This window comes from Dromiciops gliroides, chromosome 2, assembly GCF_019393635.1.
Source record: "Dromiciops gliroides isolate mDroGli1 chromosome 2, mDroGli1.pri, whole genome shotgun sequence".
Taxonomy (NCBI): Eukaryota; Metazoa; Chordata; class Mammalia; order Microbiotheria; family Microbiotheriidae; genus Dromiciops; species Dromiciops gliroides.
Genome location: NC_057862.1, coordinates 242,432,471 through 242,451,337, shown reverse-complemented (window position 1 = coordinate 242,451,337; position 18,867 = coordinate 242,432,471). Strand labels below are relative to the sequence as shown.

At 39.9% G+C, this 18,867-nt stretch overlaps 1 protein-coding gene across 3 annotated transcripts in view; it reads right to left on the bottom strand.

Annotated features, from left to right (window-relative positions):
- SMOC1 (SPARC related modular calcium binding 1) overlaps window positions 1-18,867 on the bottom strand; it is a 219,690-nt gene that overhangs the window by 46,982 nt on the left and 153,841 nt on the right. For 2 of the 3 annotated variants that reach the window (XM_043988243.1, XM_043988242.1), the window contains exons 6-7: window positions 18,636-18,725; window positions 12,093-12,173 (exon numbers count right to left, since the gene is read on the bottom strand). In XM_043988243.1, the coding sequence (XP_043844178.1) occupies window positions 12,093-12,173; window positions 18,636-18,725 (171 nt within the window). The remainder of the gene's footprint in view (window positions 1-12,092; window positions 12,174-18,635; window positions 18,726-18,867) is intronic. The other variant, XM_043988244.1, reaches the window with a different exon arrangement.

Here is an 18,867-nt window from a genome sequence, read left to right as displayed (position 1 = left end):
TGTGTCTGTCTGTCTGCCTGCCTGTCTGCCTGTCTGTCTGTCTGTCCTGGGGAGAGGATAAGGAAAGGGAAGGATCATAGACTCAGAGGTGAAAGAAACTACAGACAGTTAGATGCTGGAGTTACCCCACTGAATCATATACACAACCCCAGAAAATAACTAAGCATGTGCTAACTGAGTATGTGCTAAATGACTTGGGAGAAGGGAAAGAGAAGAGAAAGAGGTAAATCTGACCCTTTCTGGCTAGGAATAGGCAGGAATAACAGTACTCTGTGATTCATAAAAATTGTTTTCCTTTTAGTCTGGCATTATGGATATTCTCACCAATTTTCTGGAGAGTTACCCTTTGTTAGTCTGCTGGCTTCATATTTGCAGGAGAGTCACTGACCAATCTTTGAATGATGATTTCAATTCAAGGCAATCACAATTACCCTCTCTCTTCTACCTTTTTTATGATGTGTCTTAGTGAGCTAAGCCTTAGAATAGGAATGCAGAAATTTTGGGAAAGCCTCCTGTACAAAAGTACATGAAGCTGGGACGGAAGATTAAGAATGGAAGAATCATGACATAAACGATAGTCATCCTATTCTAGATGGAGAACCCTTAAATCTACCTCCCTATGTCCCAGTCTCTCATTTCCATTGCTCTCCTGTACGCTGTCACCTAATTGTCACTGTAGAACTCAAATCTCAATACATCCAAACTTAAGTCATCTTTCCCCCAAAACCAGATCCTCCTTCCCTTTTCATTAATTGTGCTACTGTTCTACCTTGGGGGGGGGGAGAATAAAATTAAAAACCCCAACACTTTAGGAAGAACAACAACAACAAAAGCCAAGCAGTCTTAGAAAAAGCTCATGTGAGTTTTGAGAATAAGCCTAGGGATAAGAAAAGATTATAGTTATCCCTTCCACATTGCAACTTTAGATATATCATGGGTAGGCATAATAAATCAAATGGAAATTTTGGGGTGGGGTTTGCAGAAGCAGCAGACAACATATGAAGATCAAGAGACGGCACTGAGCCTATGACCAAATTTTACAATAAGGTGTTGTAAACACTCCATAAAAGAGAAAAAGGGAAAGCTTCAGACTTCTCTGGTATGAAGGAAAGGCCAAACTTTTATGTGGATTTTCCAGATCACAGGGGCAACCATGCCCTTACCCCCCCGAGGTATCTTACTGATAGTATTAAAGGCCCAGGTAGTGTTTTAGATAGAGTAATAGGCTTGGAGTCAGAAAACTTAACAAGGTTCCTGTCCTGACTCTTAGTTGGCTGTGTGACCATGGGCAAGTTACTAATCTGCTTGGATCCTAAAGCAAATGGGTGCTTGGAGGGAGAGCCCAGACTGACAAAACCACAGTTTTCACACTCATTGGTAATAATTCCAGAACTTGAAGGTGAAGTCAGAATTTAGTTATTATCCTTTCTCCCCACACTCTACTTTCTAATTCCCCTAATAGGGAAGTTTGGACTTCCTTATTAGTGTTGATGTTGCCACCTCCCCCCCCACCACACCCCCAACAAACTCCCACTCCCCCCACTTCACCCAGGCTCAACAACATTGGCGTTATCCTCAACTCCTTGCTCTCTCTCATCCACCATAAACAATCAGTTGCCCAGTCTTCTTATTTCTACTTTTGATTTGACTTGACATTGATATAGGGCTCCAAAGTCTGAAAAATGCTTTACTTATATTATCTCACTTGATTTTCACAAGAATGCAGTGAGGGAGATACTGCAGATATTATTATTCCTGTTTTATGGATTAGAAAACCAAGGCTGGTCTTGAATCCACTATTAGAACTCTAAGGTCTCTGGGGGCAGAGACTATACCTTAAGTTCTACTTCCTACTCCCACTCCCACCCATCTTTTATTTCCTATGCAGATTGAGGCATGCAGCAGGAACAACTTACATGTACACTGTTAGGATTTATGCCTCACCTACTTAAAAGGTTTCTTAAGTGCCATTGTTGTTTAATTATGATTTAAGAATAAAACAGAACCAGGAGCAGGCCAGCTAAAGGAAAGTGAAGAAATACATTTGTTTTCCAGTTTTCTGGCAGATGAGACAACAAAGAAACAGTGGATTTTATAGTTTGCATTTTTTTTCTGAAAGTAGGGACTGTAAAAATTAATATTCAGAAACCATTTTTCCCCCTAGAGGAACAAATTAATGAGGATGGAGCACATGACTCTCATCAACCCCATCCTACCACCCATCCGTGGATGGGCTTAGGGAAAGGAGGTAGCAAAATCAACTGGGAAGCCTAATTTTAAAATGGGATAAAAATGGATTGAGGGGAATAACCACACTGGTGCTTCCTGCCTTGTTTACTGCTCTACTCTGCAGAGGGAAAACTTGAGAGAGCAAAAAAGGCTTAGTGGTGGTAAAGAAAGTTAGAGCCAGGATGGCCTTCTACCATCTTTCTTCTTGCCATTCTCCCTCCAACCATTGTGGACCATAACCAGATCAAGTCACCTGCGTAGGGTAGGCAGGCAGCAGGCCAGAAAGTTGATTCAAGAAATAAACATTTTTTTTAAGTACATGCACCCGACTGGTCCTCAGCTGCTAACGTTCATGGATTACTCATTCTTCCTTCCAATCACGTCATGTGCAAGTCTCCAGGTGGCTGTGGGGTATTTGCTTACGGTGACTACCACTGGTTTCCCTGAGAGCTGTTTATTTTTCCAGACCTCAACTTATTACATCACCCTGTGGTTTTCCTGCAGGCAGTCAATGCAGACCAACGGAGTGTAAGGAGTGAGGGAGCACAATGGTTAGACTCAGCAGCCTTTAAGCCATCAGAACCCAAAGACAACAACAGATTCCCTGTCGTGAAGAGGTTTGTAGCCATTAAGACCTGATAGCATCAAGTCAGAGATTATAGGAGGACAGTCCCAAATCCCAATGTGCTTATGCTAAAAAATAATATATAACCTTTGACACATACAAACCTAAGCACTGTCATGTCTATAAACAAGTGAGAAACATTCTCAACATCTCTTACAACTTAGGGAGAAGAATTGTGTTCATACTTATTGGCAACTACAATATCACTAAGGGAAGGCATGAGAAACTTAGGACTCCTTCTGCACATGAAGAAAAAGGGACAGTGGAAGTCAAATAGGTGAAGAAAGAAGTCCTGACTCTTTTGGATGCAACCTGTAGAGTCTCGTTTCAGAAATCCTTGTGCTAAAGAGAGCCTGTGTTTTACCCTATAGGCAATGGGATCCATTCAATGAATAGCATGTGTAGGCATTTCTGATCCTCTAAGATCTCTTGTGTTTCCTCTATTCTACTGTCTCTCTATTTATAATACAAGATATTCCTTTATGGCATCATCCTATAAAGAGGCCAGATCGCTTGGAAAGCTGAACCAGGTGTACATCAAACCAAAAGGGAAAGAAAAATGAAGAAATGGCTCAAGCAGAAGAGATGAAGGTCAAGCAACTTTACCAAAATCCTTTAAGAGTTCAACAGAAAAATCTAGGAGTGAGACTAGAGTCACGATTGACATAATATAATGATCTTATATTATCATTTTTCTATAGTGATGTCATACAACATTTTATAATAATGTTTAAAAAAAAATTTTTTTTAGGTAATTGGGGTTAAGTGACTTGCCCAGGGTCACACAGCTAGTAAGTGTCAAATGTCTGAGACTGAATTTGAACTCAGGTCCTCCTGAATCCAGGGCTGGTGCTCTATCCACTGCGCCACCTAGCTGTTTTAAAGTTCAAAACATATTTTATATATACTATCTCATTTGACCCCCACAATAATGAAATGAGACTGATATTGCCAATATTATTTTGTTGAAGAGAAAACCAAGGTTCAGAGAAGTTCTAAGTGACTTGCCTGTATAACATGGTTAGTAAATGTCAGAGTCAGGATTCAAATACAGAACTTCTTGACTCCAAGACAGGCATACCTTCTACTATGCCCTATTTAGGGCCTCAAACACTCATATTGAATTTAGTAAACATGTTCATGTGAACATGTCTTCAGTTGTGAGGCCACTTCCCAAAGATAAGTGGAGAGAAACACTACCATTTAGGATATACTGGCGGGGGTGGTGCGGGGAGCATTGAAAAATAGATGATAGGAACTTGTGGTACGACAGGGTCTGGAGTGGGTGAATAAATGTGTCTCAGAGGAGTAAAATGAGCTCTAGGGAACTAGAAATGTAGAAACATGAGTTCTAACCTAGACTTTGTTATTAAATAATTATATTATTGATGTGACACTAAACCACTTTCTTCTTCTGTAAAACAAAGCCAAAAATTTTTCCAAAAAAGATAAATTCCTAAAACAAATTGTCAAAACTTGGCTCTGGGAGAAGCCAACTGCCAAGTTCTGAAGTATTATCTACTTGGATATATTATTTTTCTTTTTTCTTTTTGCTTGGCAATTGGGGTTAAGTGACTTGCCCAGGGTCACACAGCTAGTAAGTGTTAAGTGTCTGAGGCCAGATTTGAACTCAGGTCCTCCTGACTCCAGGGCCAGTGCTCTATCCACTGTGCCACCTAGCTGCCCCTGGATATATTATTTTTCTTAAAAACAAAGAGACCTTCAATTCAGAGTGAGGGAGAGGGTTAAGGAGAATCATAGGAACATTGATTTAATGCTTTCAGAGACAACAAAGGTAGTCTGGTACAATCCTTTCTTTTTACACATGAGGAAACTGAGGCACAGAGCAGTTTAAGTGAATGGTAGAGATAGGATTCACACTTAAGTCTTTTGACTCCAGATTTGGAACTCTTTCCATTGCACCAAGCTGCTTCCCATAGAAAAGGAGGGAAGGAAGACTTTTGTAAAGAGAAAAAATCTGTCAAACACTCAAAAGATGATACAGACAATGGCTAGTATATGACAAAGGCTTAAGGATTTGAGAGACCAAAGTACCTGGGAAGAAAAGAAAGTATGTAGGTGTGGGGAAAAGGAACGGGGTGAGAGATGACAGGCTAAGTCTGTCTGACACGTGTTTTGCCTTAAAAACCTTTAGCCACTTTGCAGAGCATTTCTAATAGCAACAATTCCCAATCCAACAAGAAAAAAAATAGAATCATAGGGTCTGAGTGCGGGGAAAAAAAAAGGATGTCTGAATAAAAGTGAAGCTGGGATGTTCCTTTGGTTTCTTGTAGAGGGAAGAGAGAAATCACATCCAGGGAGATCACACTCAGAGGTTATCACCAACAGGTAACTCCTCTTGTTCCCACTGTGAGCTTCCCCAGAAATACCTGAGAGGTAAAAGGGTTCTTGTACAATCAAATCTTCATTCAAAACAAAACAAAACACACTTTTACTAGGTACCTGACTGTATACGACACAGCCAGTATCAAGTTCTAGCTGCTTCACTAAGTGGCTTCTCTTTCACACCCTAAGAGAGTATCATTGGGGTCAGCCTTGGCGTCACAATGCAAGTTAAACCTCCAGGTTCCCATCAAACTTTGCAGACTACTTCTGAGAGGCTATCATAGGTATACAGTTCAAGTAACTGAGAAGCGAAAGAATCATATGGGTTGTTTTTGTAGTCTCATTCTTTTGCAGGGCATCGGTTTACTCGGGTAAAACTAGGAAGCATTTCATATTTGGAAGACAACACAGTATTTAAATAAGACTGACTTCAATGAATAGTTAAATGCCTACTGTGTGCAAAATGCTAGGAATACAAAATTTAAAACTGACTGGATCTGCCCTTCAAAAAGTTTACAATCTTTTTATACTCTCTTCGTGCTACTTGACCTTTCTGGGTTTTTTGTTTGTTTGTTTTGTTTTTTTGACACTGCTTGTCGATACTCTTCCCCCTGGCTTGGCTATTTTGGTCTTACTCTGTCCCCTGGCTCCCCACTCACCTGGTTGGTCATTTTTTCTAGAGTCTCTTTTCCTGCACCAACACCCAATCTCCCTTACCACTAAGTGTGGGTATCCCTCCAGTGGTCTATGCTGGACTTTGTCATAGGAATCACAGATGTTTCAATGGGTTTTATTCTGATGTCCAAATCTATGTATCTGAATCTTTCTCCTTAACTCTAGGCCCTTATTACTCACTGATATCCATTCATTCCATTTAGATATTCCATTAGTAACTCAAACTCAATATATCTACAACAAAACTTATCTTCTCCTGCTTCCACCCCCCCAGGGCCTTCTTCAAAATGACTTATTTCTATTGAAGATACCAACATCCTACCCATCACCCATTTTCACAACCTTGCTCATCTTTGATTCTTCATTCTCCCTCACCCCCACATCCAATTGGTCACCAAGTTGTATTGATTCTGCCCCCATAACATCTTTTGTTTCCTTCTCTCTCTTTATAGGGCCTTAATGCCAGTTATACAAACTATTATAAAAGCCTCTAATTGATCTCACCTGCTCATCTCTACCCTCTACAATTAATCCTTCATGCAAATGTCCAAATACTTTCCCTAAAGCTAGCCATTTAATTTAAAGCCTTTAATGCCCAGTCCTCACTAGTCTAGAATAAAATACAAACTCCTGAACTTGGCAGTCAAGGCCTTTCATGATCTGTCTCCATGTTACCTATCCAGACTTGCTTTATCTATCTCTCCTTCACATTCTTTACATCCCAGCCAAACTAGATAGCTGGCTGTTGTCTGCACTTACCTCTATGCAGTTTCTTTTTCTTTCTTTTTTTTTCTTTGCGGAGCAATGGGAGTTAAGTGACTTGCCCAGGGTCGTACAGCTAGTAAGTATCAAGTGTCTGAGGCTGGATTTGAATTCAGGTCCTCCTGAATCCAGAGCTGTTGCTTTATCCTCTGTGTCACCTAGCTGCCCCTCTCTATGCAATTTCAAAAGCCCTCCCTCATACTAGGAATGCACTCCCTCTCCACTTTTCAGAATTTTTTTCTTCCTTTGAGAATCAGCTAAAGTATCATGAGCAGTTCGAAGGCAATTGGAAAGAGTGCTGGACTCAGAAGAATGAAAACCTGAATTGAAATCCCGCCTCAGTCACCTATGGGCACTTCACTTAACTTATCTGAGTTCAAATGCTACCTCAGTCACATACAGGTTGTATGACACTGGGAGTGTCACTTAACTTTTCTGTGCCTCAGTTACTTCAGCTGTAAAATGATAGAGTCAGATTCTATGGCTTCTGAGGTCTCTTCAGTATTCAAATTCAAATTCAAACTCCAAATGTATACAAAACTTAATCTACAGGGATATGCCTCCCTTACTCGTCCTTTCCTCAATTTTTCTAAATAATAGCTAACATTTATATAGTACTCACTTTGTGCTCAGCATTGTGCTAAGTGCTTTACAGTTATCATCTCATTTGATCCTCACAACAACCCTGGAAGGTAGGTATTATCCCATTTTACAAAGGAGGAAACTGAAACAAACAGAAGTTGAGTGACTTGCCCCAGGGGCACAAAGCTACTAAGATTCTGAGGCCAAATTTGAACTCAGGTCTTCCTGACTCCAGGCCTAGTGTTCTAGCTATTGCACTACCCAAACAGTTTGTCTAATGTCCCTTTTGTCCAGTTCACTCCCTAACTTGTGTTATGTTTACCTGAGTACATGTTTTATTCCCTCAGGAGAGTGTAAGCCCTTGTGGGCAGGGTCTGTTTCATGTCTGTTTTTCTGTCCTCAACAATCAGGACTAGGTGTTTAATACATCGTTATAGAATTGAGTTGTTGATATGAAGCGGTGGCATTTGAGCTAGCTAACCCTCAAGGAAAAAACAAAGAGAGGAGTTTATTAAGGAATAGGAATGTGAAATTAGTGCTGTCCAGGCAGAGGGGCCAGCCTGTGCTGGAAGTCAGGGAGAAAAAAACAATTTTCACTGGCAAATCCCTAGGACATGCACGCACCCACCCACCCACCCACCCTTGAAAATCAGTGCTGGTTTCAATTCCTTTAGGGGAACCACTGGGTTTCAGCTCTCCCCTACAGCTGCCACATCCCAAAGCAATAAGCATAATGACCTCATTTATACTTCTTTCAGCAACAACCTCTGGTCAATAGCAGCGATGCAAAGGGATGTGGGAGCCAACAGCAAGGCCTTAGCTCCTTGTAGAAAGGAACCTCAGTACCTCCCTTAGAGAAGACAGATAAGGGAGGTATAACTGCCAGGCTATCTGAGAGAGAACAAGGCCATCCATGTGGCTCCTCTGCTCAAGAACCTACAAGGGCCATTATGATAAAGTGCACACTCCTCACAATCTGGTTACAATCTAGTCTTCTGAGATTATTGTGTATTACTGCCTTTTCTCACACTCTACATTCTGGCCAAAATGATCAACTTCTTCCACTTTTGTGTTTTTGCTCAGGCTTTTCCCCTTTCCTGGAATATATTGTTGTTGTTCAGTCATTTCCGTCTCTTTGTGATAACATTTGGGGTTTTCTTGGGCAAAAATACTGGAGTGGGGCAGCTAGGTGGCACAGTGGATAGAGCACTGGCCCTGGAGTCAGGAGGACCTGAGTTCAAATCTGGCCTCAGACACTTAACATTTACTAGCTGTGTGACCCTGGGAAAGTCACTTAACCCCAATTGCCTCACCAAAAAAAAAATACTGGAGTGGTTTGTCATTTCTTCTCTGATTCAGTTTACAGATGAAGAAACTGAGGCAAATAGGGTTGTGATCTGGCCAGGGTCACTCAGCTAGTATGTGTCTGAGATCTGATTTGAACTTGGGTCTTCCTGACTCTGTACCCAAGTGCTCTAACCACAACACCACCTAGCCGTCTGCAATATACTCCCTCCTTAGAATTCCTAGCTTAGCCTGTGTGGATCCCCTCAGTTATTAGTACTTTCCCTCCTCTTCAAATTATCCCACATAAACTAATCTGTGGACATATTATACATACCCACCCCTAACCCATAGTAGAATACAAACCTTTGAGAAGAAGGGTATTTTTGAGTTTTTCTTTGTATTCCTAGCAAAGTGTCCACCCATACTGTAGCAGACGCTCATCAAATGCTGCTTGACTTGGAATCAAATGGGCCCAGTTACCTGGGCCATGGAATAAAGGCCTTTCCATCATTAAGAGTAAAGTGATTATCTCCAGAGGTTACTTCTAGGCAGTCTCAAGATGAACGTCTTCCCTAGCATTTCACCACCATGAGAGATGACACAGAAACCCAGACTAAGACATTGGCTCTGAGGTCATATAAACTTGAATGAATGAATATAAACCCTGAATGAAGAAATCATATTCTGCCTGACTCACTCTCATTATTATTATTATCATCATCATCATCATCCCTAATCCCTTCCCCTCCATTGACAATATAAACTATACACATAGCTAAAGTAAATTTCTAGCAAGTTGATTACGGTCACACAAAAACCATAATTATCTGTCTCAATTTGTGGTCATTACTGTTTGTAAGCACTGACCTCTTTGAATTTCTGAAGTATATAGAAATTGCATACGTTTTACATTTCCTACGATAGTGTCCAACCTTAGTCAATTTTCACAAAATCACACTTGTAAAACTGATTTTCCTAAAGCACGAGTCTGACCATGTCACCCCACCCCCCCACTCAATAAACTCCGATGACTCATTATTTACCTCTAGGATCAAATATAAAATGCTCTGTTTGGCTTACAAAGCCTTTCATAAGTTTTCCCATTTCATATTCCAATCTTCTTAGATCTACTCACCCCTGTATACTCTATGATCCAGTGATACCGACCTCCCTGCTGGTCCTCACACAAAACACTCCATCTCCACCTCCTGGCTCCATTTTCACCTTCTACTTGAAGGTTTCCCAATCCCCCTTAATTCTAGCATCTTTTCCCTCTTCATTATTTCCAATTTATCCTTGTTTGTACAAAGTTGTTTGTATGCTGTCTCCCTCCTTAGGCTGTGAGCTCCTCATGAGCAGGGGGGCTATCATTTTCTTCTATATCTCCAGAGCTCAGAAAACAGTAGACACTTAATAAATGCTTATTGATTGACACTTTAGAGAATGGTACACTAACAATGATTACACTTCATAATATAATTATAATTAACCCCCTAATTAATGAATTTGCTAATAGCTATTCCTATTTACAAGCCATGTAGATCGTGATTAGGGATCTGACTTCAGAACCAGGAAGACATAGGGTTCACATTTCCATTTCTGACACATACTGGAAGGCTGTGTGAATCTGGGAAAGTCACTTGACCTTTCACTGTTCTAGGGAACTCTATAGGACAAGGGTTCTTAACTTGAGGTCAGTGAACTTAAAAAAAAAAAAAGAATGATAACTGAATTTCAATATAATTAGTTCCCTTTGTCATCTTATATGCTTTATTTTATGCATTTAAAAACACTATTCTGAAAAGGGGTCTATAGGCTTTACCAGACTCACAGAGAGGTCCATGACACAGATATGATCAAGAATCCCTATTCTAACCTGGAAAGACCTACATGAACTGAAGCAGAGTGAAATGCACTGTATACAAAGTAACAGCAATAGTGTAAGATGATCTGCTGGGAAGCATGTGGTTATTTTCAGCAAGGCAATGGTCCACTATAACCCTGAAGGACTTATGAAAATGGCAGCCCATCTACAGAGAAAGAAGTGATAGTATCTGAAAATAGATGGAAACACATTTAAAAAAAAAAAAGAATCCCTATTCTAAGTTTATAAATTGCAGGGATGGTGGTGACTGGAATTAGTAGATGAAGTTCAGTGAAATTATAGTTCTAAGTTCTTACCTCTATCCCAGTGGTTCTCAAAGTGTGGCCTAGGGAGCCCTGCTGGTCCCTGAGACTTTTTAGTGTGTTCCCAAGGTAGAAACTATTTTCTTCTTCATCTTCATCACCATCATCACCATCACCACCACCCTCATCTGTTTTAATTTCTAATATGGTAAGTATCAATAGATATGGAATATAAACAAAAGCTCTGTGGGGTCCTCAATGAATTTTTTTTTTAATTTAATTAATTTATTTATTTTTGGTGAGGCAATTGGGGTTAAGTGACTTGCCCAGGGTCACACAGCTAGTAAGTGTTAAGTGTCTGAGGGCGGATTTGAACTCAGGTCCTCCTGAATCCAGGGTCAGTGCTCTATCCACTGAGCCACCTAGCTGCCCCAGTCCTCAATGAATTTTAAAAGTGCAAAGGAGTTCTGAGACAAACAAATGAGAACAATCGTCCGATCTTATTCCCTATTTATGGTCATCTGCCCAAGGTTAGTATTGTAACGATTGGAATAACGCCACCTGCTGGATACTTACTGTAGAGGAGTTCTGCCCATGAAGGGAAGGTCTTTGAGGGCAAGACCAGGAGTCAGGAAGTGACGCGGGCTAGTGGGAGGAGGAAGGAAGAGACTGGCGCTCAGGCTCGCTTTTTTTCCTCTGGACTCTGGTGGAGAGCAGAGCTAGAAATGTGCTCTCCTTTAATAGATAGGAATCTAGGCCTTTTTCTCTCTCTTTACCAAATTCTTATTCTCCTTAATAAATGCTTAAAAGTTTAACTCTTGCTAAAGCTTATAATTTATTGGCGACCACTCATTAGATATTTTAGACAGTTTAGCTAGAATTTTACCCCTTAACAGTATTCAGGATAAGGAAAGTAGACAAAGAGATTCCCCCCAAATCTATTAACCTTCAAAAATTTACATTTGTCCTACCAGGTTCCTAATCATGGAAGATCCAACCAATACCAAACAGAGTCCTAAAAAACTAACCAGAAAGAATATACACTGTCAGCATCCAAAGACAGTGAACAATTTTAAGCTGGTTGTAACTTAAAATAGGTCCAGGATTAAGGTTTTAAGGGTCCACTGACGGATAGCTTTATGAATACCTGTGCTTCTTTCAGATTCTGGGCTATTCTGCATGGCAGATAGAAAGTAAATAAATTAAAACATGAAGTTAAACCACACATATCATAGAATGTTCAATTTGGAATAAACCTTAGAGGTCATCTCACACATGCCTGTCACACAGTAGGAGCTTAATAATGCTTGCTGACTAAATAGTCCAACCCTCTCATTTAAAAAATGAAGAAACTGAGGCCTAGGGTGGCTGTGACCTGCCTAAGGTCACAGAGCTAGTTAGTGGCAAAAGATAGGACAGGATATGGGATAAAGAATACTCTCCCTGAAGGATCATTTACCTGAATTTCTTACATTAGAGTTGTTTAGTTTGGAGTCTTTGATTACCAGGTGCTTAATCCACAGAGTCGGGGCTGTGATTTCTAAAAAAAAAAAAAAAAAAAAAAAAAAAAGAACAAAACAAAAAAAGGAAAGACAAAAATAAAGGATTAAAGGTTAAATAAAGAGGAGAATATTACCACAGTCATGAAGATGCATACAGTCGGATTCTGACCTTTCGGTCCTTGATTCTGACTTGGGTACTGGTTCTAAGAGCCTGGGGTATCTCCTAAAACCTATGAGGCGATACTCCCTTCTCCTCAAAACCTGCCCTTATTATCCCTTGTTTCCTCCCTTTCTTCTCTAAATCATCTCAAAGAATCTGATTCATGATAACAAGTTTGACTCCCTCCCCAACCCTCAGTGATTCCTTGGGGAGACATGTGCACGGTACAGTGGGGACCCATCCACAACGTGGTCAGAGGCCAGGGGCCCTAAGCCATTCTGACCAGAAATCAAAATATTATCCCAGGAGTTGAAGAAGGCTGGGCCAAGTCCACTTCCTCTCAGCTGCTTCCTTGGGAGAAGATTTAAAGGGGATAAATCAACAAAACGAGATCCAAACAAGCCACAGAGACCGCTCGGACTGGGAGCTGCGGAGACATTTCCCAACAAGAAATAGAAAGTGAAAAAGTCATATAAGTTCTCTCTTGTTGTCTTTCCAATCAGCCAAACTCTCAAGGCAGGCCTGATCTAGACTGGCCTTGAACGGTTCCTCTGTCTTGAAGGCTCCAGGAAAACAGGGTTGGTTCTAAGGGTCCCTACTTATTTGGGTCTCTCCATTAACAGTCCAGAGGTCTGGAATCCATTCCTTCCCAGGGGCATCCTGAACCTACTACAAGGTCATCTGAATTCTCAGGCTGTCCCCCCCAAGCTCAACTGGTACTCTCAGGGAATTTAAGATTGCCAAAGACCCAGGGCTCTTTGGACTTCTGAAGGTGCTGCCCAGGCAAACCTCAGCCCAAACTCAGACAGCTTTGCTATCCAGTTATCCCTAAGTACCAAACCTAATGATCAGATTAATCAATATTAGCTCATTCCCATTTAAAGATGGCATATATAGGTTTGGACACCTGCTTTAAGAATCAGGAGTCTCTCCCTTCTACTATTAATTTTTTCTTTTTAAATTTCATATTGTTATTTACCTTTACACATGCATGTCTTATCTCATTTATTGGGCTATTATTAGTTCCTTGAAGCTGTATGCTCGACTTCCTCTTATTCCATATGGTAACCAATCTAGTGTGTTGCCTAAATAAATAATTGCTTAAATAAATTCAAATCTTCATTAACTACCTATCATATTTAAAATACTCTTCTAGGTGCTAGGATAGAGTCAATGAGGCACAATCCTGGTTCACAAGTAGCTTACAATCTATTAAGGGAGATGAGACATGCACAAAAATATAATACAAACAGAATATACAATAGAACAGAATAAGTAAAGGAGAAAAGTATGAGCAACCTTCTATATAAATTGACGGGAAGACAAGATGGCTTCTGGTTCTGAGAAGATTATGGGGTGGGTGGAGATATATATCAGATACGGCTTCGTAAAGAAGGCAGAATTTGAGCTGGACCTTGAAGGAAGTTTAACAAGGATTTTTTTTCAACAAGCTGACATAAGGCAGGGCAGGACATTGCACCCAGAGGGAACAATCTGGACAGATACCAAGATCCCTAGGGATGTGGCTGGTGGATTCTAAGAATCCTAGTGTGACTGGAGTATGAGTACATCAAAAGAGGCATGTGAGATAAGACTGAGGGAGTGGGGTTGGAGCCAGATTGTAGACAGCATTGAATAACAGGGTTTCAGAGTAGCCTATAGTTAATGAGGATTGACATGGAAGTTATAGGAAGCATGAGGAAGAATGCTTACCTACTGATAGCAGTATGGAAGATAAATTGGAGTGGGAGAGACTGAAGGCAGGTTAGGGGGGTTGTTGATTAATTACTCCAGTCAAATAGGAGCCACCCCTTCCTCAGGAGATTATAATGCTCATCTTTATTTCAATAATAACCAAGATCCAGAAGAGGAACCCACTGAATAGGGCCTCACAGCAAGCAGGGAAAGAAAAAAGGCTAAAACTCAGGTGTCTTGACTCACAGGCCTGTTTCTCTGCCAACTGCATAATCCTGTACTGAAGACATAGTCAAAGGGATAGCTGTTCCAAAGAACAATATGCCAACTTGAGCATGCAAGGGAAAACCAAGTAACTGGCTGCTGACCAGGGTGAGGCAACACCAGGGAGCGGTCAGACACTCGCTCAATGGTCATAGGGGAAACAGCCATTGTTACACTTATCTGCACTGCAGTGAAGAACACTGGCTTCCAGCCCTGTATCATGGAAACTTACCCCACCACCTATATTTCTTGTACAAATGTAGAGGCAATTGCCAAAAGCTGCCTCTGATCAAAACAAGTTGTGGCAGACCTGTATGGTGCAGTGAGAGTCCATGTCTTCTCCACTGTACTAAAGTTATCACAGGAGGATGGGTAGACAAGGAATAGAAAGTTATCAACTCCCTGATAGAGAGGGTAGGAGAGTTCTCTTCAACTAGTCTTTATTTCCATTTATACTTTGATGTATCTGTGATATCAGCAATGTGAGCATTCCTTTCAATGATGTAAACTGAAGTGAATCCTTATCTTTTTGTCCCATCTAACTCTTGTTCATGTCCTCTGAAAAATCCTCCATAGAGGAACCACTCAATGTGCTGGGAGCTTCCTATGGATCTTGACACTGGCAGAGACAAAGTGCTTGAGCTCTTGGCTCCCTTTTTTCCCCCCCTTCACTTTTTCTTCTGCTCATACACCTCTCTGATGTCTTCTCTTTATGCACAGTTCTTTGTTGAAACCTATTCACATCTTCCTCCCCACTGCCTTTTGGGTGGGTGACCTTGAACTTGAACTCTTCAGAAACTGTGACATGCAACCATACAAACTCACCAGAAAAATACTGTTTTAAAAAATGGGCTAGGGGCAGCTAGGTGACATAGTGGACAAAGCACTGGCCTTGAATTCAGGAGGACCTGAGTTCAAATCCGGCCTCAGACACTTGACACTTACTACCTGTGTGACCTTGGGCAAGTCACTTAACCCCCATTGCCCTGCCAAAAAAAAAAAAGGGCTATTTTTCCAGCGAGAATCACTGAATAATTTCCCAAACACAATCCAGTTCAATCTCTTCCTTTTCAAATCCATTGTCTATGGATTTTATTTGTCCAAAATTGATTATCTACCTGTCTGCTTATTTATCTATCTATAATTGACAAATACATATAGATCTATATTTATATAGTTCTGTATGCTGATAGACAAGCTTCAAGAGCTGTCCATTATCTAGATAACAGGCATTCTTAAATCCACTTGGTTTTTCTTGTGTTCATAGTTAGGCAAAACCTTTCAAAATTATTGTTATCATTATTATTTTTTATTTATCAATTCTTGGCCTGTAGTGTTCTATACTTTAATACAAATCAGCATAGTGTTATATGCAAGAAGAAATATTTGGAAGATCTCACTCCCTAAAAACCTTCCTCTTTGATATGAGCTCTGTGCAAACAACTGATTTTTTTTAAAATTTGGACTGGACCTGTGATTTTCACTGGTATGGAGAACTCCTGGGAAAGAACTACTTCTATCAATGCAAATGGATACTTTGCATTTATTAGAGATTTGCTTAGGGACTGCGAGGTTAAGTCACTTTCCTAAGGTCACACAGTCAACATGCCTGAACTTACTGCCTGTTCTATATCCTGTGGTTTCTCTTCCACTGGAGTGGAAAACACCTTTAGCAAGTAAATATCTCCTTGTTTTATGCCTCGCTTTTACTGATATTCATAGGGCAAAAAGGAATTCTCTGTTACAAATTTCAAGGAGTCTCTTATAATTTGAATATATACAAAGGACATCAAATCAAATAATACTTATAGTCAGTAGGGAACACACACACACACACACACAAAGTTGAAGTTTGTATTCTCTGTACCTTTTGGGCAATTGTATGTCTGTAATGATATAACCTGCTTTAGAACATAATTTTCCAAAACTTACCTATTCTTTGCTCATATTTTTTATAAAGGGTGCTGTTCATGCCTGTGTAGGTTATTCTCAAAGATTTTGTACAGATGAGAAAGTAGGCATATATGTTAACATTTATGGGAATTTCTCGATCATTTTGCTTAGTGATTTTTCAGGTTTTTCATGAGACTCAGTCCCTCAATGACCTCATAATTAAATCACCTCTAGTTTAGACCTTTTCTGGGAGTATTGGGTCCAGTCAAGCTGCTCTTCCATATTTGTTTCCTTTGATGACATATTTACCTCTTCATGTATCACATCTAAGATTATGATGTTAGGAGCTTTAAGTGTGTTTTTTCCACTGTCCTTGATAGAAAAGTTATAAAAATTTTGAGTCACCATTTTTCTTTGTATCCTCCTTTTCAGTTTCATTTTTAAGAGCTCTCCTGATCTTGCTCACTTGATTCTTATGCTAATATTTTCATAATATTGTTTTTTCCTCCATTGTATCTTCCTATTTTGTGAGGGGATACTCATGATCTTTTACCATCCTCCTCCAAAAGATCTGAAATAGGAGTTTCCAAGTTGGCATTGTCCAGCACCACCTCCTAGGATTCTTGTGAGGACCAAATATTTGTAAAACACTTAACACAGTACCTGGCATATAGGAGGGTCTATATAAATACTAGTTATTATTGTTGTCGTTATTATTATTATTCCATTCCTTACACAATATATTCACTATCACAAAGTAAGGAACTTCCATTTAGAGTCCCAAATTAATGTTTACAGATCGTCTAAAAAGATTGATTCTTAGCACCCTCTTTTTTCCTACTCTGCTACTGTCACTACATACTTGAAAGAAGACCACACAAGACTAAGGGCTGGTTTTTTGTTTGTTTTTTTCTTTGATTCCTGACCCTGCTTGGCCAAAACATGTATCCAATAAGTGTTCAGCCTCCTTACTGTTGACAAACGTCTCTCTATTTGGCTACAAGAATCCTCAGGAAGCAGACTTGTTGCCAGGACCATACTCCAAGTCTTTTCAGCATGATATGACCTATTATAGCTTCTCCACTGCTAACTCAGCCTCTTAGAATGCAAAGAAACCTCCACATCAAAATGAGGCATTGGGGTGGGATTTTTGCCATGGATATATTGACCCACTGGGGAAGGAAGGCCTTTAAATTTTTTTAAACCTCATACTATTATTTAACTTTACAATACACTTCTTGTTTCATTTACTGGGTTATTATTAGTTCCTTGAGGCAAAGAACTAATATGCTCAACTCCCCCTTATTCCATATGGGATTCAATCTGATGTATTGCCTGAAAGGTGCTTAAATAAAGTCAAACTTTCATTAACTACCTGTTATATATATGTATATGTATGTATATGTATATATATGTATGTGTGTGTGTATATATATGTATATATGTGTGTATATATATGTATATGTATATATATGTATGTGTGTATATATATGTACATATATGTATGTGTGTGTGTGTGTGTATATATATATATATATATATATATATATATATATATATATATAAAAGATACTCTGCTAGGTACTGGGAAAGAGACAGAGGTCAATGGGGCACAATCCTAGTTCACAAGTAGCTTACAATTTATTAAGAGAGATGAGACATGTAATAAAAATATAATACAAATAGAGCATAGAATAGAATAGAATAAGTGAATGGAAAGGTAAGACCAACCTTCCATACAACTTAACTAGAAGAGAAGATAGCTTCTGGCTCTGAGAAAATTACGGGGTGGGTGGAGAGATGTATCAGATAAGGCTTCATAAAGAAGGTAGCATTTGAGCTTGAATCATCCTTGAAATCTTTGAATCCTTGAAAGGACTTTTTTCACGGTTCAACAAGCTGACATAAGGCAGGGCAGGACATTGCACCCAGAGGGAACAATCTGGACAGATACCAAGATCCCTAGGGATGTGGCTGGTGGATTCTAAGAATCCTAGTGTGACTGGAGTATGAGTACATCAAAAGAGGCATGTGAGATAAGACTGAGGGAGTGGGGTTGGAGCCAGATTGTAGACAGCATTGAATAACAGAGGTTTAGAGTAGCCTACAGTTAATGAGGATTGACATGGAAGTTATAGGAAGCATGAGGAAGAATGCTTACCTACTGATAGCAGTATGGAAGATAAATTGGAGTGGGAGAGACTGGAGGCAGGATAGTGAGTTTGCTGATTAATTATTCTAGTCAAGTACGAGCCACCCCTTCCTCAATTATTTCAATAATAACCAAGATCCAGAAGAAGAACCCACTGAATAGGGCCTCACAGTAAACAAGGAAAGATTAGACTAAAGCTCAGGGGAATGGATGACCTGCTTCTTAGAATTAACTCTTTTTAAGTTTAAAAATTAAAACTTAACTCTATGCAAAAAATAAAGCCCATTCCCCAAATCTAAGGTTCTAAGTAAAACAAAAAGAAGAAATAGCTCTTACCATCTCCATCGAACACCAGCTGGGTCTCCATCGTGGGTGTTGGCTTGGACCCATCATCTGAATTGAGGGTTAAAAAGAAACGAAAAGAGACTACCATTATTGAGGTAAATTACTATCTACTCTCCAGAACTGTTGAATGGTTGGGATTAGCACATGGCCTGGGCCAAGTCCGGAATGAGGACAACAAAGAAGAAAAGAATAGGTGAAGAAAAAGAGGGCAGGTTGAAGGAGA